The following is a 23,472-nucleotide window of genomic DNA, read 5'->3' on the forward strand; positions in this document are numbered from 1 at the left end:
GGAACAACTGATCATTCAGAACACTGCTTCACTCACAGACCAGCAAGATGGCTCACAGACCAGCGAGATGGCTCACAAACAACTTTTGGGCGGGTCCTTGGTGATGTCACCTGAGGTCACCGACTGTGACCCCTCCTCCAGATGCGGTCGATCCTCTGCAGTGAACCCGGCACCCAGGCAAGGGCGGACACACACCGGGTTCCCGCTGATCGTACCTTTCCACCCTTGTCATTGTCTGGCACTTCTCACCCACTCGTGAGAGGCGCACCGCTTCCAGGGTCTCGTTACCTCGGGTGGCGTGTGTGTCCGTCTTAGCGAACCTGTCCCTTTTTATCCCCCTGCTGGGGTATCGCCTGTCCATCACTTCAAACAGTTCAGGGTTCAAAGGGGGGAGCCGCTCCAGACACCTCTCCCTCCCACATCCCTTCATTACACATCTCCAGACGCTGCTCCATTGTTTCTTATCTCTCCTTCCCCTGAGGGCAGGTGGCAGACCAACTGCTGATGCCACTGATGCTAGCCCAGGCCAGCAAACATCTTAATTTTATGTGTATTCTCGTAACACACGTAACTGAAGAAACTTCTGGTATCCCCTTTAATATTACTGCCTAGCTTACTCTTGTATGCCATCTTTATCTTAATGAAGTCTTTCATTGCCTTCTGTTGGTGTTTAAAAGTTTCCCAATCCTCTAACTTCTCACTAATTTTTGCTCCATTATGTGCTCTCTCTTTGGCTTTTATGTTGGCTTCGACTTCTCTTTTTAGTCATGGTTGTGTCATCTTGCCTTTAGACTACTTCTTCCTCTTTGGAATGTATATATCATGTGCCTTCTGAATTGCTTCCAGAAATTCCGGCCATTGCTGCTCTGCCATTATCCTATCCATTCTTTTCCAACCAATTTTGGCCAACTCCTCTCTCATGCCTTTACTTCACTGTAATATCGATACATCTGACTTTACCTTCCCCTTCTCAAATTTCAGAATGAATTTGATCAGGTTATGATCACTTTCCCCTGAAGGTTCTTTTTACCTTAAGATCTCTAATCTATTCGTTTATTGCACACGCCCACTCCAGAATAGCGGATCCCCTAAAGGGCTCAACACACACGCTGCTCTAAAAAGCCCTCTCATAGGCATTCTAGAAATTCCCCTGACTGGGGTCTAGTACTTGATTTTGTCAATCTACCTACATATTGAAATCCCCCATAACTATTGTAACGCTGCCTTTTGGCATGCGTTATCTTTCTCCCATTGTAGTTTGTAGACCACATCTTTACTACTGTTTGGGGGGGCTGCATATAACTCGCACCAGGGTCAGAATCAGAATCAGAATCAGGTTTATTATTGTGAAATTTGACGTGACGTGAAATTTGTTAACTTAGCAGCAGCAGTTCAATGCAATACATAATCTAGCAGAGAGAGGAAAAAAATAAATAAAATAAAACATAATAATAAACAAGTAAATCAATTGCACATACTGAATAGATTTTAAAAAATGTGCAGGAACAGAAATACTGTATATTATAAAAGGTGAGGTGGTGTCCAAAGCTTCAAAATCCATTTAGGAATCCGATGGCAGAGGGGAGGAAGCTGTTCCTGAATCGCTGAGTGTGTGCCTTCAGGCTTCTGTACCTCCTACCTGATGTTAACAGTGAGAAAGGGGCATGTCCTGGGTGCTGGAGGAGCTTAATAATGGACGCTGCCTTTCTGAGACACCACTCCCTGAAGATGTCCTGGGTACTTTGTAGGCTAGTGCCCAAGATGGAGCTAACTAGATTTACAACCCTCTGCAGCTTCTTTCGGTCCTGTGCGGTAGCCCCTCCATACCAGACAGTGATGCAGCCTGTCAGAATGCTCTCCACGGTACAAATATTGAAGTTTTTGAGTGTATTTGTGACATGCCAAATCTCTTCAAACTCCGAGTAAAGTATAGCCGGTGTCTTGCCTTCTTTATGATTACATCGATATGTTGGGACCAGGTTAGATCCTCAGAGATCTTGACACCCAGGAACTTGAAGCTGCTCACTCTCTCCACTTCTGATCCCTCTATGAAGATTGGTATGTGTTCCTTCATCTTACCCTTCCTGAAGTCCACAATTAGTTCTTTCGTCTTACTGATGTTGAGTACCAGGTTGTTGCTGTGGCACCATTCCACTAGTTGGCATATCTCACTCCTGTATGCCCTCTCGTCACCACCTGAGATTCTACCAATAATGGTTGTATTGTCAGCAAATTTATAGATGGTATTTGGGCTATGCCTAGCCACACAGTCATGTGTATAGAGAGAGTAGAGCAGTGGGTTAAGCACACACCCCTGAGGTGCGCCACTGTTGATCGTCAGCAAAGGGGATATGTTATCACCAATCCGCACAGACTGTGGTCTTCCAGTTAGGAAGTCGAGGCCCAGGTTCTGCAACTTCTCAATCAGGATTGTGGGAATGATGGTATTAAATGCTGAGCTACAGTCGATGAACAGTATCCTGACATAGGTGTTTGTGTTGTCTGGGTGGTCTAGAGCCGTGTGGAGAGCCATGAAGAATGCGTCTGCCGTTGACCTAACGTGACAATAGGCAAATTGCAGTGGGTCTAGGTCCCTGCTGAGGCAAGGGTTATTTTATTCTCGCATTTCCTTAGCTCTACCCCCAACTACTTAACACTTCCCGATGCTACATCACTTCTTTCTAATGATTTGATTTCATTTTTTACCAACAGAGCCACGTCACTCCCTCGGCCGTCCTGCCAGTCCTTTCAATACAGTGTGTATCCTTGGAACTTAAGCTGCCAGCTATAATCTTCTTTCAGCCGTGATTCAGTGATGCTCACAACATCATACCTGTAAATCTGTAACTGTGCTACAAGTTCATCTACCTTATTCCATATACTGTACACAAATATATTCAAATATAATACATTCAGTCTTGTATTCATCCTTTTTGATTTGGTCCTCCTTTTACATTGCAACTCACCCCGTTGACTACAATTTTGCCCAATCCTCAGCTTCTCCTTGCTAGGAGTCTCACTACACACTGTCTCTGTTTGTAAATGAACTTCTTCACCCTTAGTACTGTCAGTCCAGTTCCCATCCCCCTGCCAAATTAGTTTAAACTTTCCCGAACAACTCTAGTGAAAGTGCCCATAAGGATATTGGTCTCCCAACCCCTCCCCCTGGTTCAGGTGTAAATCATCCATTTTGTACAGGTCATACCTTCCCTTGAAGAGATTCCAATGATCCACAAACCTGAACCCCTGCCCCTTGTACCAGCTTTTCAGCATGCATTCATCTGCCAAATCATCCTGTTCTTACTGGCACATAGTGCAGGCAGCTATCCAGAGATTACTCTCCTGGAGGTCCAGTTTTTTAACTTTCTACCTAGTTTCCTGAAATATCTCTTCAGGACCGCCTCACCTTCTCTATCCATGTCATTGGTGCCAATATGTATCCAGACTTCTGGCTGCTCCCCTCCCCACTGAGAATGCCATGGCCCCGATCCAAGACATCCCTGATGCTGGTACCTGGGAGATAATATACCATCTGGGTGATCTACAGTCTGTTCCCAGAGATGCAAACCAAGACCAAAGTCAAGTGTTGTGGGAAGATCATCAACTTCACCAAAGGCTCTCTTTGGATTGCTCGAAATTTGTTGGTCTCTAACAGATATCTGTAGGGGAGTGCTGCCGACTAACACATTCCAGGTTACAGGAATGCATCAGAATCAGGCTCAGGTTTAGTATCACCCTCATATGCTGTGAAATTCGTTGTCTTTGCAGCAACAGTACAATGCAATACATAATAATAGAGAAAAAAAAATGAATTACAAAAAGTCCTCCTGAAGTGCAACACCTCACACTTGTCTGCATTAAATTCCATCTGCTATTTGCTGACCCAATTTACCACATATCATCCAAATCATTAATATGGAGTATAAACAATCCACATGGCTCACTACTAGTCACAGACCTCCAGTCAGAGAGGCAAACCACTCTTTGCCTTCTCCTGCTCAGCCAACATTGAATCCAATTTACTACTTCATTCTGAATGCCAAGCAACTGGACTTTCTGGACCAGCCTCCAATGCAGGACTTTGTCAGAGGCTTTGATGAAGACCAAGCATACAGCATCCACTGCCCTTCCTTCATCAACTTTCCTGGTAACCTCCTCAAAAAACTCTAAGATTGGTTAGACAATAAGCCATGTTGGCTATCCCTAACCAGAATACTTAAACTGTATATCCCGTACTCAGAATACCTTTGAATAATTTGCCCACTACTGAGAACGGGCTCATCAATCTATAATTTCCAGGCTTATTCTTAGAGCACTTCTTGAACAACGGAACCTTAGCAATCCTCCAGTCCTCCGACACCTCAGCAGTAGCGAAGGATGTTTCAGGTACCTCTGCTAGGGCCCTGTCATTTCTGCACTTGCCTCCCACAAGGTACGAAGGGAGTCCTTGTCATGACCTGGGGACTTAGCCACCCTAATTTGCTTCAAGACAGCAAGCACCTCCTCTTCTGTAATCCAGATATGGTTCACGACTTCATTACTGTTTTGTTTCAGTTCTATAGACTGTGTCCGTAGTCCAGACGCCAGAAAAAACCATTTCAGATCACCCTGATCTCTTTCGATTCCATGCACAGATAACTACGCTGATCTTCAAGATGATCCCTTGCTATCCTTTTGTGCGTAATATATCTGTAGAAGCCCATGGGATTCTCCTTCACCTTGTCTGCCCCATAGTAACTTTTTTACGTCTTGCACTGTGTTGCTGCTGCAAAATATCAGATGTCATGACATACATTAGTGGTAATAAACTTGATTCTGATCCTGCTTCACTTATGAAGAAGCAGCCATCAGAATGAGAACATGTTGGGTACGCCTCAGCTCGGCTCTCACCGTCCAGGGACTTGTGCATGATAACCCGTAGGACCTGTTACATCTTGGATATCCTGATGAACTGAAAGATGGCCAAGGTGATTGCCAGGCAGAGAAGCAGTGAATAGATCACCTCTGTTCCAGGTACAGCAACACAAAGATCACCTCACACCTAATGATGAGGTTCTCTCCAGTTACTTAAAATCAGCAAAACTCCTACAGTCCTAGTTTTTGCTTGGCTTTGACTATCTGTTCCAGCCTGTTTTTGTTACATACCTCAGCTCCTCTGAATCAGATGCACTGCACCTTCAGGTAGTCAGACTTGACCGTGAAGGAGATAACCTTCCTCTTGCTCCCCTCCTTCTATTTATTCCTTGGTCCACTGTCCTCTTCTATTTAGTAGCTTCTTCCACCTATCATCTCCCACCTTCTTATAACATCCCACTTTCCTGCTTTGGGGCGAGACCCTTCCTCAGGACTCATTCAAGACAAACTTCATTCATTCCAATTTCATGACATACTTCATTCATTCCAATTTCATGACATATGTGAGTGATGATAAACCTGATTCTGATACGGGTCTCTATTGTGGACTGAGAGTGGGAAGGGAGCAGGGACAGGGGAATCATGGTTGGGAAAAGGGGAAGGGAGAGGGAGTGGGAAGCACTAAAGAAACATTCTGTCGTGATCAAAAAAACAAATATTTGGAATCAAATGTCCTTGTCTGGTGTCTCAGGGCTGGGTGTATCTGCACCCATGCCACCATCCCCACCCCTGGCACTCCTTCTCTGCCACCTGTCCCACACACCTCCCGCAGCACACCACCCTTGCCATTCTCAACATCCTTTGCACCCAGATTTACAAACTTGCTTTCTGCTCCATGTTGATAAATACAGTACTGTGCAAAAGTCTTTGGCATCCTAGCTATATATATGTGCCTAACGCTTTTGAATAGTTCTGTAAAACCAGCATGGATGCAGTGGAATGAATGGCCCCTTTCCACATTGAAACTGTTATGTGTGTTTACAAAACCTTCAGGAAGTGTCTATGTATATACTGCAACCTAACGGGATCAACAATAAATGACTCAGATCAGCAGTACTGGAACAGAAACATGTTCAGTTTAAAAAAAATAATGTTCACAGAAAGACAGGAAAAAATGGTGCAGATCTGCATGGTTCTCTAGACTTTTGAGAATTTAGGTCTCTACTCTAATCAGGCCAAGATAAAACTCCACTCTAAAAATAATACCCAGGACCAATGGGAGCAACAGTGAAGGGTATTCCGAAAAGCACCTGTAATTAGGACATTAAGTCACCCCATTGTTGATCAGATACCGGAGGGAATTTCCTGTCAAATGCTGTTGGCATAGATCGACTCCCATTGCTTTCCCTCACTTGACAGATTCAGCTACTTTCCTGCCTGTATCACATGCAGCTGAGCACCTCCACTTGGGCTGCAATGTCTCATTGTCAATTAGGAAATCCTAAGAGGGGAAACCATGCTCAAGAGACTTGGTCACATTGAGGTACAAATTTGTGCTATAAATTGCAAGCATGAAAAGCTGTTTACACAATAAGAGTCCTGTATAAAATAGATATAAAATAGCTAGAGAATTGGGTGCACTCACAGCACAAATGTTAAAGTATATTCATTGTCTATAGAATATAAAGAGATCAGCTAAGTGTTAATGTAGACAAATGTATCCTGAGAATGGGTGGTCCAGTTTGATAGAAACAAAACAAGATATTAGTGAGACAAATAAATCATTCCTTCCTAGTGTGTCACACTCACACCAGGCAGTCAGCCATTCTTGGCTGGCGCGTGGTGTCAGGATTAACCGGGTCATGATATGAACGTTCCTGACTCGACCCTTGTTTTTTACGAGGCCGAGTGGCTAGCTCGACACTCAACCCGTCACGGGTGGAAAGCGTGCTCAAGGGTGGCCCGACTTGGATTCGAACTCGGAAGCCTTTGCTCCGAAGTCCGGCACTGATGCCACTGCGCCACCAGCCGGTGCAATGGAAGCCAGGGCCAATGCAACAAGTGCTACTACAATATCAAATCAGAACACCACAAACGATAGAAATCTGAAACAAAAAGGGACAAATACAGCTCACTGTTAGTTAGCATCTGCTGAGAGAAATAAAGTGGCATTTTACATTGCTGATTTTTGATGATAACTGGGAATAGAAATGAAACAGAAGGAAAGAGGAGAAAAAGAACAAAAAAGGGAAAGGGTAGAACCAACAGAATAAATGACAAGAAGGTTGATAGTGCATGCTAATTTAAGTCTACAGCTGATGTAAATCCCAAATAATTATCTGAATGTACCAAAGGATGCCACAAAACTGAAAATGAAACAGAAGTGCTGGAAGTGCTCATTAACAGCCAGTCAGCACCTTCAGATTGTAGAACAGTGTCAGACATTTTAATGGAAGACGAGGTACAATTTCATGAGCTGGAACAACACAGGAAGCAGGGGACAGAGAGATCAGTGTGCAACAAGACGGAGAATTAAACTAAGATTACAAGAAGCCTATAGCAGGTCTGCAGACTGAACAGAAGTATTTCACAAAATTGTTACAACCTGTATTTAGTCTCTCCAATGTACGGAATGGTCTGTGAGCAGCAAATACAATATGTTAAATTTAAAGGAGTACATGTAGTGCAATTATTTCACAACTGTGTTTAGGGCACAGAACAATGAGATGGAGGGGGTTTAAAGTGGAAGTGCTACGTATCGTGCAGCTGCATGGAAAGGTGAGGAGGGAACAGAAGTGTGCAGAGGAGGAGTTGGAAGAGTGATCAAGAGCATCCTGGAGAAATAGGTGCCATCAAAATGCTGAAAAGGAAGGTAAGGAGATGCAGCTGGATATGATATCAGATTGGCAGTGTCAGAAATTGTGGAGGACGGTCTGTTAAATGCGAAGGCTTAATTGAGACAAAGATGAGAACAAGGGTGTTCTATCCTGATTCTTGGACTGGGAAAGGTGAAATCCCATAAAAGGATTCAATGTGATATCACTCAGATCCTCATCAACTTTAGTGGAAGGAAATCCATTTTTGTGCAAAAAGGATGCATGAAAGGTAACGTTAGAACAGATAATATCAAGTCAAAGAAACTGATAAAAATGGAATATTCACAGACACAGAGTGGAGGATGCATATGCAAGGTAGTAGTGGGAGTCAATGGGCTTACGGCAGATATTAGGCTCCATCCTGTCCGTTGAAGTATTAGAGATACCCACGACAATTAATCTAACTGCCACAGTAATGTAACAGTTAGTGCAATGCTATTAACAGCTCAGGGTGCCTGAGTTCAGAGTTCAGTTCTGATGTCATCTGCAAGGAGTCTGTACATCCTCCCCATGGAAACGCGTGGGTTTTCTCTGGGTGCTCAGGTTTCCTCCCACAGTCCAAAGATGTACTGGTTAGTAGGTTAATTGGTCATTGTAAGCTGTCCCATGATTAGGCTAGGATTGATTGAGGGTTGCTGTATCCATGCTGCATCTCAATCAATCAATAAACAAATGGATATATATGATTAATTAAATAAAGCAGGGTTGAAATGGGCAGGAAAGGGAATGAAATACTCTAGTTCATGGCACAAGCAGCAATTAATAGTGACAGAGTCACCAATGCACCCGAGAAAGAGGCGAGAGAGCATCAAGCTAGAGAATGTTCGACGTTTTCTACCAAAGAGGGAAGATACAGAGGAGGATCACTACAATGAAAAAAAAGAGTATAATAGGAATTCTATCCCATTTCTGGGAGTGGAGACAAGGATCAAGAGCAAAAGTGTAGCACTGCAAAGCTCAGGGCCACAAAGTGTTTCCATGGCAATATCTCTCACTTAGCGAAAGTGAATGTAGTCAAAGAAAAAGCTCATTACGGAAACAAGTCCAGGTTGAGTACTCATTATCTGAAATGCTTGGGGCCAGGAGAGTTTTGGATTTTGGAATATATAATGAGATAGCTTGGGATTGCCATCATTTCCAACTCTGAATTTATGTGCTAGTGGTAAGCAGTCTTTGTCTTACACTTATTCATCACACATAGGTACTTACATACCATTAATATAATGAAAATATAATGTGTGCAGGGTAAATCAGCAGCATCAGGAGAATATCTGAATCAGCTGCTGAATAACAACAAACAACAACAGGCTTTCAGTCTCCACCTCTGATGATGTGTTTTGATTAAAAGCTTACAGTATACTGCATTTGTATTTTACATTTTTTTTAGGTCTACTTAAGGTATAATACAAATCAGCATTGTAGACTTGTTCTGGTGTTAGATGTTCATCAGTGACTATCTTCGCAAACTTATCAATGCTTTGTGATCAGCAGATGCTTTATCTTTAAATTATTTTACAAAGTTAACTTCTTAGAACAGTATGTGATGCATTGAGATCTGCGCATCGCCTGGGAGCGTGCCCAGAGCTTGTGGAATTTTCCATTTGTGATGTCATGTCAGCATTTGAGAAAGTTCAGATTTCAGAGATTTCTGGATTTTGGAATTTTGGATAAGGGGTACTCAACCTGTACAACCAGACACAACAGAACGTGATGGAAGGCAACAGCTTGGACCTTTGATCAAGAATCAAATAAAGGGCTTTCAAACTATCCTTGTGGAGGAATGGGAAAGGGGGTATAAGGGACTCACAGTGAAATGACACAGTTAGTGCTGGGAAACTGGGAATCATTAAAATAATGGATGGTTTCAGAATTGTCACTATAGTGAATGGTAGGAAGCACAGGAAGAATGGAAAAGCAAATTCCAGATAGGATAAAATGAGTTCCACGGCTGAACATCTGTGTTTGGCAATCCTGTGTATGGATCTTCAGGAAGAGGTGGAAGTGGGTTAAGTGTGGTTAGTGGTATTTGCGTTTGGAGGTTGTAGAGGTAAAATTTCTGATGAAGTTTAGGTCAGTGACCATCTTGGAAGCAATGACCTCACACGTTGAAGTGGTGCCACAGCGATGTTCAGTGTCTGCTTGGTAGAGATCAATTTGACAAACACAATCTGTAAAGAAGGGCGCTGCTGTTTAATGACAATTTAGCAGTTTGTCCGTTATGAACAAAATGTACAACACAGGAAACAAATGGCTGGATTAAATGGAACAACTGAGATTGTCTGTCACCCTCCTACCTACAATGAAAAGATGGACTGAGGTAAAGAGGCCAAAGAAAAGCCATCAGATGGATTTGAATTCTGAAGGTCATAAACAGGTTCCATTAAATGAGATGACAACTTCTGGACAGTGACAATGATGCAAAAGGTAATGGAAGAAGACATCAATATCATGATGAGCTCAGAAATCATTGTTGAATATATAAGAGGGCATAAATGAAGCTAAAACATCTGTGTAGACTGATTATTCATTTGGGGAAAGATGAAGATTAGATGGAATAGTAAAAACATGGAGGAGGAGAAGAAAGCAGATAGAAAGAACGATATGTAGTAGCATTTGTATTAAACATCTGTTTTAAGCTTGTGATTCTTGCTACATTAAAGGAAGGAGGAAAACGTCATTTGTGAAAATGCTGAAATAGGTGAAGCTTGAAATGGAATTGCTGACTAGGAGAGTTTTGAAAAAGATTGACGGTAAAGAGACAGGTTAAGAGTTTCACCGTAGCAGCATACAGCTTTAAGCATAATAGACCTATTGCAAAAGTCACGGCTGTTGTTCATTTGAAGCTTCCAAGAATGAAATCAATATTTTGTTATTATTTGTCCAGGATATCAAGAATTAAGACAAATTTCAAGAATAGACCAACGGTAATTTTATTGAAGGATGAAACAGCTTGAGGACTGATTTGTTTATCCCAAAATATTTATGAAAAAGTCACAAGGATGAATAAATTCGATTTGTGTTTTATTTATGGTTGATTTCTTTTGTGCAGAGGGGAGAGCTAGTCGTCACAAATTACTGGGTGCAGCACACTGGTTTCCAAACATTCCAGTTCGGGAACCGTGACCTCCTGTTTTGTCACAACCAGGCCATCTTGGGGTGGATCAGCACACCTCACGTTCTGTCTGGGTAGCCTCCAACCTAATTGGCATGAACATCAATTTCCCCTTCCTGTTAAAAAAAAAATCCCCTCCCTTTTCCTCTTCTCCCATTCCCACTCTGGCCTTTTACCTCATCTTCTCACCTGCCTATCACCTCTCCCATAGTGTCTCTCCTTCTTCCCTTTCTGCCACTGTCCTCTCTCCTCTCCTATCAGACTCCTTCTCCTCCAGTCCTTTGCCTGGATCCACCTTCCATCTTCCAGCTAGACCTCCTTCCCCTCCTCCCACCTTTTCTTTTTCTGCCATCTTTCCCCTTTCTTTCCAGTCCAGTGGAAGTGTCTCACCCGAAAGATCAACTGTTTATTCATTTCCATGGATGCTGCCTGACCTGAGCTCCCCCAGCATTTTGTGTGTATTGCTCTGGTCTGCCAGCATCTGCAGGATCTCTAGTGTTGGTGAATCACAAAGCCTTCAATGAACTTTCTAACGAGGCCATAAAATCATCAACTAAGTGCAAAAATACATTAGTGTTCCCCTTTGAAAGTATCTAGATAACTGTGGCTGACTAGCCATTTCAGCAGTACAGCATAACCTATTATCAGTCACCAGTGGTGTATAATAATTATAGCCAATAGATGTTAAAATTAGCAGCCAATAAAATAATGAGATCAGGTTTCTTACTGCAATTTTCAGATTTGCCCTCCACAGTACTAAGTATTCTCAAAGTGTTTTAAATCAGCTCCCAATGACAGCGGCAGAATCTTATCTCACTTTTGTTTGTAGCACCACTGTGACATTGCAGAAACCTCTCACAAAATAGGCCCATTACAGGATGCACTTAAAGGAGTCTGTTACATAAATTTCAGTTCAAAATCTCAGTTTGGCACTCCTGGAGTAGACCGGACTTATGCAGATATTTCACTCTTGATCAATAAATTCTTCAGCCTGTCATTTTATAGACTCAGGTCAATTCAATCATGGATTTTTCACAATTTCAAGAATTTCTTTCTAATGAAGCAAAACTAGCAGGCATGTCCAAAAATTAAGGGAAATAATTATTCAAGTGCAAGTTCTTTAAATTTTATGCTCTCTACGTTATTAATCAGGATTTCAAATGTAGGCCAATGTACTCTTTTGTGTAAATTAATGAATAGTACAAAGACGACAGAATATTTTTTCATTTTGTAATCCTTACCGCACCTTCTTTTACGAAATACAGTGAAAACATTTAGGGAAGTTCCATCTATCCAAGATAAATTGAATTTGGACCCGACCAAAAAATTATAATACAAATTAAAATTACACAGTCAAGTGTGAAACAAAAATATATATACTGTTTATGAATACCGGTGAAGCCCAAAAATAAATTACCGGATCCATATGATGAATGAATTCACATTTATGAATGTTCGAAAAAGAAACTAGCCTCTAATGATTCTTCATCATTCGAGGCTTTCAGCCAAATGTATAATTATATATATTATAATTGCGTTGCTAATTATGAATAAAACTAACTGATAACCTGAATGTGGCTGATTAATTCCAGATTGTAATTTACTAACTTTTCTAGCATATACATGCCATATTGATGTGCAATGGAATGGTTTTCATTTGCCTGACTGGTTGCAGACTTAATAGAAAAGGGAACTGAATTCTACTAAGGACAAACAGTTGCTTGACTGGCATCCAGTACTGAATATTCTTCCTCTCAATTAATGACACACCATGGTGGGAGTGTCCATGCCATCTATAAAATATACTACAGTAATTCTCTCCAGTTACTCTGACAACAGCTTTCACATTCACAATATCTACTAGCAAGAAAGAGCAGCACAGCAGCTTCATGCTGATTCTGCACCTCCATCAGGTCCTCCAATTTGAATAGTGTCTTAACTTGGAAAAATATTGCTACTGCTTAATTGTTGCTTGACCCAAATCCTGGAAACCTAAACTCAAGAAGAATTACATCAATTCAAGCTGATAGTCTACCAGTTCTAAAAGATAATCAATGCCAAATTCATCAATGATGTTGCTTACAAGACTACATGCCAGACCATTTTACAGAATCTATCTTGAAAATTTTCAAGTATCGTAGGCATGCACAGAGAAAAAAAAATGTTACCTAGGATAATGGCAACAGCATCCAGATATTTTATAATGAATTCCTGTGCTCTGTTTGAAGGGCACCAGGGACAGGAAATGCAGCACTTTCTATATCCATCACCCACTCTGAGCACTAGGCACTCCCAGTGCAGCTGCTTCAGTGGTTATATATTCCGTACAAGCAATGTTCTTTAAACCAAAAAATAACCATAAATTGTCCAAAACATATTGGGGAATGGAAGGTGGATAGGATGTGTGCACAGCACATCAAACACAAACCCTTAAAAAGTCAGACTTATGAGTAGCTTGGACTGGAAACATGTAATGCTTTTGTAGTCAAGTGGCTGGTTGTGAGAAAAACAGCATGGGGCAAAGGAAAATTTTCATTGGTTTAATAATTAATCTCTAACTTGTAAAGCAGGAAATATGAAGTGACAAGATGCTGTTTGGATATAAACCCCTGTGGCATTTGCATCTGTAGAGCAGAGAATGCCCAAGAGTAACTTTACTTTTTAATACATAAAATAATGAACCGTAATTTCCTACATTTTAAATTATAAACTATAATTCAGTTGTTTGTGCTGAAAGTAAATCTGAAAATTAATTCTTCTTCTAGTTATCCATCCCATAAGATGATGAGGGTTCCTTTCAGTCAGTTAGTCGGTTTGTGAGGATACCCCACCCCTCAGAAAAGAACAGCGTGTACGTGAGTAGATTTTAGGTGAGTAGGGGGTTACACAGGTCCAGACCTACCCTCACGACATCCCCTCCCAGATCCAGCGGCATGGTGGGGTCCAAGATGGCGGGGGAAGTTCTGTTGCAGTGAATGGCCAGACCAAGCTTCGATGCAAGGGATGCCCTTTCCGCGCTTCATGGCACGTGTTTGCTAGATGGCCATTGACCCTACAAGAGGGTTCATCCGCCCTTTGACAGGTCTTGTTTTTCATCCTGCAGGGTGTCCAGCCACTCTCCTCACCAGGCAAGCCTGGTGGGGGAGCCAGTTTAGTCGCCGACCACCCAACCATGCAACAGGTAGTACCGATTTACATGGTACCAGGAGCACTCAGATGAGTGACCTGACCTTATGAAAATTAATTAATATAATAGTAAGTTGTATTTTCAGGTCCAAAACTAGATTTTTGCATTTTTAGTCATACAGTGGATTCCAGATAATTGGGCCATCAGTTAACCAGGGCAGCTGCTTACTTGGGACAACTCTTAAAGAACAAAAAGCAATTGAGAAAATAGCCAGGATTCCTTCCATTAATTTGGGACACTACACTGCTGAACTAGGACAGGAAATTGTTGCCAAACAGTTTCTAACTAGCATCAGTCGTGTGCACTTGTGTGACTGCTAGAACACTGTACTTAGAGACAATAATTTTTAAACAGCATCAGTTGCGCATGTTTGTGTTCAAAAGCGATGATTTTTGTCACTGATGATTGGTGAGAAATAAATAGTAAGACAATTTGGAACTGTTTTGTTCACTGTGGTTTCAAGCATTCAGGCTTAGAGATACCAGAAACAGCTGGGAGTGAAAATGAAACAATTTTATTACTTCAACAAGGTAGGAACTATGAAGAATTTGAAGGTACCAACAATCATCTTGAACGTTACAATGAAAATAAAGATTTTGAAGATGCAGTCATCGAAATCATTGTATGAGGGTAGTCCGTTATCTGCACTAGATGCCTGCACTAATATTGTTTGGTTACAATCAATCAAAAGAACGAAGCAGCATACACTGGATTAGCTCTTCCGTCGATAACTATTAAGAATTATTACATAGTTGTATAGTACTGTAGTACTTTTGGCAGTGTTCTGATTTGATCTGTATTCCATTTAAATACATAATTTGTTACTTACTTAAACATAGTTTTTCTTTTTAAAACTATTTCTATAGATCTTCCACTAACTGAGGCAGCTGCTTAAATGGGCCAAAATGTACTGGTCCCAATGTGTCCCAATTGACCATAGCCCACTGTATATAGTTAAAATAAAACATTCTGCACATGATTGACTCTCTTCAGTGACCTAAGCAATGGTTTTGTGATAAAGTAGTGAAGGAAATTGCTGAACTGAAGAAAAGCAAAGCCTGCAGAACCAAATTAAAGATCATCATCATCGTCATCTGCCATGTCTGGATGACATGGGCGATCGTGACCTACATGACTATAATTAATCTTGGCAAATATTTCTACAGAAGTGATTTGCCATTGCCTTCTGGGCAGAACCATTATTGATACTCTTCAGAGATTATCTGCTTGACTTGTGATATGCACCAACTGCTCTTGTATGATCATCCACCACCTGCTTCCATGGCTTCATGTGACTGATCAGGGGTCTAAGCAGATTCTACACCTCGCCTAAGGGTGACCTGTAGGCTAGCAGAGGGAAAGAGCACCTTACATCCCCACCCTGCCACCCAAAAATTTAAGGAAAGAACTGGAAATTCAGATCCAGTTTGTTTGATTGAGTACACAGTCACTTGTCTTGTTCACACAGGGTTTAGATCTATTGTACTGAAAAACAATTTTTAATTACTGTCGCATAGTGCTAGAATACATACAAACTCTCTGAGGAAGTGTCATTCATTTCCCACTGACAAAAAAAGACTAATTAGTTTGATATAAAGTTAAAAATTAAAATAATAAAGAACTTTTATCAATGTATTCTACAGCCAGCTAAGAACACTTAAAATGTGTTCATGCACAATCATGTAGAAAACATAAAAGACAGACTGCATACAGCAAGTTCACAGAAACACATACCCGGTCATGACCAGCTAATGCATTGGTTATAAGATAGACATTGGCCAAATCCCAGAAGAACCCATCTCAGTGAAATAATTTTATGGTATTTTTCATATCAGTTTAAAATTTCATCTGAAAGATATCTCTGCACTCTCTCGGTGTTGTGATATCGTACGAATGCCAGCATAATCTGTTTGTTGTGTGTCTAGATTATATTTTACATAACATCGGAAGTTTGCAGACTTAACAATCACGGGAACAAAAGCATGATTTTGTTGATATTGACTTGCTATTTTGTTGCTTAATAGAACTGCTTGCCAGGTAAAAACCCAAATGAAAATCTGCTGTAATATCATTTTACTCAAGTAGTAAAAGCAATATATTGAAGTGATGAAAGATACTAATTAAATTCAGGCTATGACGAAGATTTGAGACACAGAACAAGGTGAAAAGTATGACACAAATATTCATAAGTAATCAAGTCAACTGTTGACGTCCTGAATCAGGAATCAGGATCTTGACCCAATACATCAGCAATTCCTTTCCTCCTACAGGTGCTGCTTGACCTGCTGAGTTCTTCCAGCAGATTGTCCGTTACTCCAGTTTCCAGCATCACAGTCTCTTGGGTCTCTAATGATTAGGGCTGTGCAGGTCAGTTGAAGAATTGAATGACTGAAGCAAAGTAGCTGTTCTTGAAGCTTGTCTGGGACTTCAGACTTCTATACTTCCAGACCAATGGTAGCTGCACAGAAATGGCACAACCCGGACGATGACACAGTGTCTGATGTAGATACTTCCAGGAGGGACGTGTCTGTGATGAACTGGGTTGAGTTCGCTACTCTCTGCAGATTCTTATGTTCCTGCATGTTTGAATGACTGTATCAGGCCATCATGCAATCAGTCAAGATACTATCACAAGAGATAGGAGCAGAATTAGGCCATTTGGCCCATCAAGTCTGCTCAGCCATTCCATCATGGCTGATTTAGTATCTCTCTCAACTGCATTCCTCTGCCTTCTCCCTGTAACCTTTGATGCCCTGAGTAATCAAAAGCCTATCAACCTCCACTTTAAATATGCCCAATTACTTGGCCTCCACAGCCATAGGTGGCAATGAATTCCAGAGATTTACCACCCTCTGGCTAAAGAAATTCCTCCTCATCACTTTTCTGAATGGATATTGCTCTATTCTGAGGCTGTGTCCTCCGGTCCTAGACTCATCCACTATAGGAAACATCCTCTCCACGGCATTCTATCTAGGTCATTCAATATTCAATAGGTTTCAATGAGATCTCCTTCTCCAGTACATGTGTAGAAGTTTGTTAGAGTGTTTGGTGCCATGCTGAACCTCCTTAAACTTCTAAGAAAGTAGAAATGCTAGCACACCTTCCTTGTAATTGTATCCACGTCCTGATCCCAGAACAGGTCATTTAATATGGTAACACCCAGGAATTTAAAGCTGCTGACCCTCTTCACCACTGGGCTGCTAATATAGTCTGGCACATATTCACCCATCCCTTTCTTGATGCAAGTAAATAGTTTATCAGTGTTACTGACATTGAGTGAGAGGTTGTTACAGTCCACTGACTCATCACCATCAATCTCACTCCTGTATACTGACTCATTGCCATGTGTGGATTTGTCCAACAGTGGTGTCATCGGCAAATTTTTATATGGCTTTGCAGTTTGTTTAACCACACAGTTCCATTACATCCAAGTCTTGTGTTGAAAATATATGACAATGTCAACAATTTAACATAATACCATCTTCCATTATCAATGCTTACTGTGTCAAATAACATCATGACTACAACAACATTACCAACTAAAATTGCAGAAAAAGCAAACACATTGTCTAAATTAGCAATTAGAACCAACCTCTGAACATTTTGTATGGGGGAGTAAATAACACAACAATATGCAAAAAAAAAGAGAAATAGATAATGAAACTAAAAATATTCACCACTAAGAATTTACAGATCCTTTATGGGCACTCAACACAAGGTAATCCAGGTCAATACACAGAGGAACAGGAACTATTCATCTAACTTTAACAAGAGCAATGAATTAGTAATAAACCAAATTTCTCATTCCATAATAGGATTATTCTAGCACACGTTTGCCCTTAATATCCTTCTTACTCATACACCTCTTTATGAGGCTTAATTCAATTGAATTCTATAATCAGACATGGAACACGTTTTAAATTTGTCTGTTTCACATAATATAAAATTGAATAATAATCAGGAGATTCTGCAGACACACACACAAAATGCTGGATGAACTCAGCAGATCAGGCAGTCTCTATGGAAAGGAAGAAAGAGTCAATGTTTTGGGCTGAGATCCTTCCCCAGAACTCAGGATCATGGCTACAGTTAAATTGCAAATTTGTTTTGCTCATACAGGACTGGTGGCGACAGGTGAGGCAATTTGGAGGTAATTGAATTAAAAAGATCACTGGTGAGGTAACTAGCCAGAAACACTTGGATTAGAGTGAAAGTGTCCGAAAGCCATAAAAAAAAACAGATGGATAAACGGAGATTAATGACTGGATTCCTTCAGAACTTTTTTTTAGAATATCAGTATTTTAAAAACTTTGCTTTGTATTGATCAATTTAATATAAATATTCTACAGCTAGCAGCAAATAAAATTCAAGCTTATGTAGTTTTAGTACACTGTGCTGTATGTCAGGATACAGGTTTGTAACCTACAATCCTCAAGTTATGGTTTTCAGCTATCTTACCACGGAGTCCCTGGAATAAATTCACTGACATAACTCTGAAGAAGGAAATATAATATGAACTATAATAATAATTCTTCAAGAGTTGGACGAGAAGGAGCAGAAAATAAAACAGCAGGCAGACACATTTATCGAGACTGGAGACTGGAATTTCAGAAACCAAGGTTTCAGTTTCTAGAAACCCAATCTCTATTTCTGCTTTTACTACAGATTTCCCAGAACCAGGAACTTGTTTTACATTCATTCTTGAAGTATGGCACGGTTACTTTTTCACTCAAATATCTATCTTCACATCTCTAGTGTGTACATCCACTTGTAAGGCCAGTGACACAGCAGGACATAGCATTGGTGAGGAACACAGTCTTTACTTCCTCAGGAACAGAAGGTTGTAAAACTAAATGAGAAACACCTCATTTGGGGCAGCAAGCAGCACAGACCAATAACATGCCTGTGACACAGCTTTTTTAAAGCTAATTGACAAGCTCCAGTGCCATGGTAATAGACAGAACAGCAATCTATCTGAAGAGGATTGATACTTCTATATATCTCCAGAAATGAAATTAACTTTGTAATACAAAATGCAAATTTCCCAGGATTTAAATCTTGGTACACATTCATCCCCAACTCTCTCACACTAAGTCTATGCACTGCATTTCTTCACCCTAGAAGAAATCACTTCACCGACACAACCTCACGTGTATCTCTGAACTCTGATGATATATATACCTGCAGTGTCATTCTGCCCTCAGTTTTGTATTCCACTGAACACTCTATTACCCACATGCTACTGTCAGTAAAGTGCCATGCACAAATACTCCACTTATAGTATAGTATCTCTCTACCTTTATTTGGAGGGGTGAAACACCACATTGCTACTGGAATACATTCAAGAGTGTCACTCAGTACCATCCAATGCAAGACTTACCCTGGTGAGCTGCTCAAGGAGTCGCTGGTTCTGTTCAGATAGTTCCCGCAAAGCTATTACTTTCTCTTTGTTTGCCTCACGTAACTGGACCTGATGCCTCTCCAGCTCATCTTGAAGTTGCTTGAGATCACCCTCCAGCTCAGCAACACGACCCTCCCATTCTCCCTCACGGTTCTCGAATCTTCTCCGCAGTTCATGTTTTTCCTGTTCTAGATGCTGATGAGAAATGGGAAAATGTGTCACCATTGAACTTCCGTTTTAAAAGCAACAAATAAAATATTATGGAAACAGGAGCTTGGAAATATGAACAATCTGATTTACTCTAAAAGCTTATAGCCACCTTCCACAGACTTTAAAGGCAACAACAGAACAGATGAACAAAAGATAATTGGTGGGTTTTTTTCCTCAGCACCATTTCATTATTCAATGATCAAAGCTCAAAAGAAATTTATTATCAAAGTACATATATGTCACCATATACAATGCTGAGGTTCATTTTCTTGTGGGCATACTCAATAGAACTACAGAATAACAATAACAATCAATGAAAGACCACTCAACCAGGGTATTCAACCAGAGTGCGGAAGACAAGAAACTGTGCAAATAAAAGAAATCAAAAGAACTCATTGCATCTTGTTCATGTATATGTTACCTCAGAATATTCAATCAAAAATCTTGATACACCTTTTAAAATCAGCTTCATAATTTAGTACGTTCTCTTGCATACCATAAAGAACTCTACAGGATATTTTACTCTTCTCTTGGAACTCCTGCTCCATGGGTTCCATGTTTGCCAAGGAAGTTAACGTGGGAATGTATTCATTCGCGGTTGAGGCAGGATAGGGGAGTGGGGAGTTTATTAAAATGGTAAGCACCTTCCTTCACTTTTGTAGGACTTTGGAATTCATCCTATACTATGTGTGACAACTATTTATACTAGTCATATGATTAAAGCATTTCAGGTGCACTTTACAAAAGAAGAAAGGTATTAGCATCTATATTTTTAGAAGAATTTAGATCTCTCTCTGAAAAGTTGTTCCAATAGGTTTTTGTAGAGGTCTGGGGAAAGCAAATGAGAGGTAGGTCATTCACTGACCAGGTCCCATTAAACAGAGGGAAATGAACGCACAGGCTTAAGAACGATACAAAATTGGGAAAAACTACAGAAGTAGCAATACCAATATCATTTATAAGATCTGCAGGAAATACAGGAAAACTGGCAGTACAGAGTGGCCTTCGTGATTGAAGATGAATAATTTCCAGTGACAAAAACATGTGACATGAGGTGCGTAGGCAGAAGCCACAGCATGGGCAGAATTAAAAAAAAAGACATTTAACACTGAATGAGAATCATGTTTAGGCCTGTTGGTGACAGCTGTAAACTAACAGAATACATAAATAGAGATCACACAGGAATGTTGCAAGCGCTGAGTAAATTTTAATGGAAAATTTAATGATCTTGAAGATTGCAATAGGCAGATGAACTCAAGGCAAAATTGGCAGCACATTATTGTGCTTGGTGCAGTTTTCAGTTTCCAGGAACAATTTCAACTTCCAGAAACAACAGGATCTAGGTCATATTAGATTTAATAATTGCAATAAGCCAGTTTTAACATAGAAACATAGAAAATAGGTGCAGGAGTAGGCCATTCAGCCCTTCGAGCCTGCACTGCCATTCAGTATGATCATGGCTGATCATCCATCTCAGAACCCTGTACTTGCCTTCTCTCCATACCCCCTGATCCCTTTAGCCACAAGGGCCATATCTAACTCCCTCTTAAATATAGCCAATGAACTGGCTTCAACTGTTTCCTGTGGCAGAGAATTCCACAGATTCACCACTCTCTGTGTGAAGAAGTTTTTCCTCATCTCGGTCCTAAAAGGTTTCCCCTTTATCCTTAACCTGTGACCCCTCGTTCTGGACTTCCCCAACGTCGGGAATAATCTTCCTGCATCTAGCCTGTCCAAATCCCTTTAGAATTTTATACGTTTCAATAAGATCCCCCCTCAATCTTCTAAATTCCAGCGAGTATAAGCCTAGTCGATTCAGTCTTTCATCATATGAAAGTCCTGCCATCCCAAGAATCAATCTGGTGAACCTTCTTTGTACTCCTTCTATGGCAAGGATGTCTTTCCTCAGATTAGGGGACCAAAACTGCACACAATACTCCAGGTGTGGTCTCACCAAGGCCTTGTACAGCTGCAGTAGCACCTCCCTGCTCCTGTACTTGAACCCTCTTGCTATGAATGCCAGCATACCATTCCCCTTTTTCACTGCCTGCTATACCTGCATGCCCACTTTCAATGACTGGTGTACAATGACACCCAGGTCTTGTTGCACCTCCCCTTTTCCTAATCGGCCACCATTCAGATAATCTGTTTTCCTGTTTTTGCCACCAAAGTGGATAACCTCACATCTATCCACATTAAATTGCATCTGCCATGAATTTGCCCACTCACCTAACCTATCTAAGTCACTCTGCATCCTCTTAGCATCCTCCTCACAGCAATCACTGCCGCCCAGCTTCGTGTCATCCGCAAACTTGGAGATGCCGCATTTAATTCCCTCATCCAAGTCATTAATATTTATTGTAAACTGGGGTCCCAGCACTGAGCCTTGCGGTACCCCACTAGTCATTGCCTGTCATTCTGAAAAGGTCCCGTTTATTCCCACTCTTTGCTTCCTGTCTGCCAACCAATTCTCTAACCACATCAATATCATACCCCCAATACCTTGTGCTTTAAGTCTGCACACTAATCTCCTGTGTGAGACCTTGTCAAAAGCCTTTTGAAAATCCAAATATACCACATCCACTGGTTCTCCCCTATCCACTCTACTAGTTACATCCTCAAAAAATTCTGTGAGATTCATCAGACATGATTTTCCTTTCACAAATCCATGCTGACTTTGTCCGATGATTTCAGCGCTTTCTAAATGTGCTGTTATCACATCTTTGATAATTGACTCTAGCATTTTCCCCATCACCGATGTCAGGATAACCGGTCTATAATTCCCCGGTTTCTCTCTCCCTTCTTTTTTAAAAAGCGAGGTTACAACAGCCACCCTCCAATCCTCAGGAACTAATCCAGAATCTAAAGAGTTTTGAAAAATTATCACTAATACATCCACTATTTCTTGGGCTACTTCCTTAAGCACTCTGGGATGCAGACCATCTGGCCCTGGGGATTTATCTGCCTTTAATCCCTTCAATTTACCTAACACCACTTCCCTACTAACATGTATTTCCCTCAGTTCCTCCATCTCACTAGACCCTCGGTCCCCTACTATTCCCGGAAGATTATTTATGTCCTCCTTAGTGAAGACAGAACCAAAGTAGTTATTCAATTGGTCTGCCATGTCCTTGTTCCCCATGATCAATTTACCTGTTTCTGACTGTAAGGGACCTACATTTGTCTTAACCAATCTTTTTCTTTTCACATATCTATAAAAGCTTTTACAGTCAGTTTTTATGTTCCCTGCCAGCTTTCTCTCATAATCTTTTTTCCCTTTCCTAATTAAACCCTTTGTCCTCCTCTGCTGGACTCTGAATTTCTCCTAGTCCTCAGGTGTGCCGTTTTTCCTGGCTAATTTGTAGGTTTCTTCTTTGAAATTGATACTATCCCTGATTTCCCTTGTCAGCCACGGGTGCACTACCTTCCCTGGTTTATTCTTTTGCCAAACTGGGATGAACAATTGTGTAATTCATCCATGCAATCTTTAAATGCTTGCCATTGCATATCCACCGTCAACCCTTTAAGTAACACTTGCCAGTCTATCTTGGTTAATTCACGTCTCATACCTTCAAAGTTACCCTTCTTTAAGTTCAGAACCTTTGTTTCTGAATTCACGATGTCACTCTCCAGCTTAATGAAAAATTCCACCATATTATGGTCACTCTTACCCAAGGGGCCTCGCACGACAAGATTGCTAACTAATCCTTCCTCATTGCTCAATACCCAGTCTAGAATGGCCTGCTCTCTAGTTGGTTCCTCGACATGTTGGTTCAAAAAACCATCCTGCATACATTCCAAGAAATCATCTTCCTCAGCAGCCTTACCAATT

At 40.9% G+C, this 23,472-nt stretch overlaps 1 protein-coding gene across 1 annotated transcript in view; it reads right to left on the minus strand.

Moving 5' to 3' along the window:
- LOC134338334 (BICD family-like cargo adapter 1) overlaps positions 1–23,472 on the minus strand; it is an 84,640-nt gene that overhangs the window by 36,181 nt on the left and 24,987 nt on the right. Inside the window, exon 2 of the mRNA XM_063034090.1 lies at positions 19,410–19,625. Coding sequence (XP_062890160.1) covers positions 19,410–19,625 — 216 coding nt within the window. The remainder of the gene's footprint in view (positions 1–19,409; positions 19,626–23,472) is intronic.

The sequence above is a fragment of the Mobula hypostoma genome, chromosome 27 (assembly GCF_963921235.1).
Source record: "Mobula hypostoma chromosome 27, sMobHyp1.1, whole genome shotgun sequence".
Classification (NCBI taxonomy): domain Eukaryota; kingdom Metazoa; phylum Chordata; class Chondrichthyes; order Myliobatiformes; family Myliobatidae; genus Mobula; species Mobula hypostoma.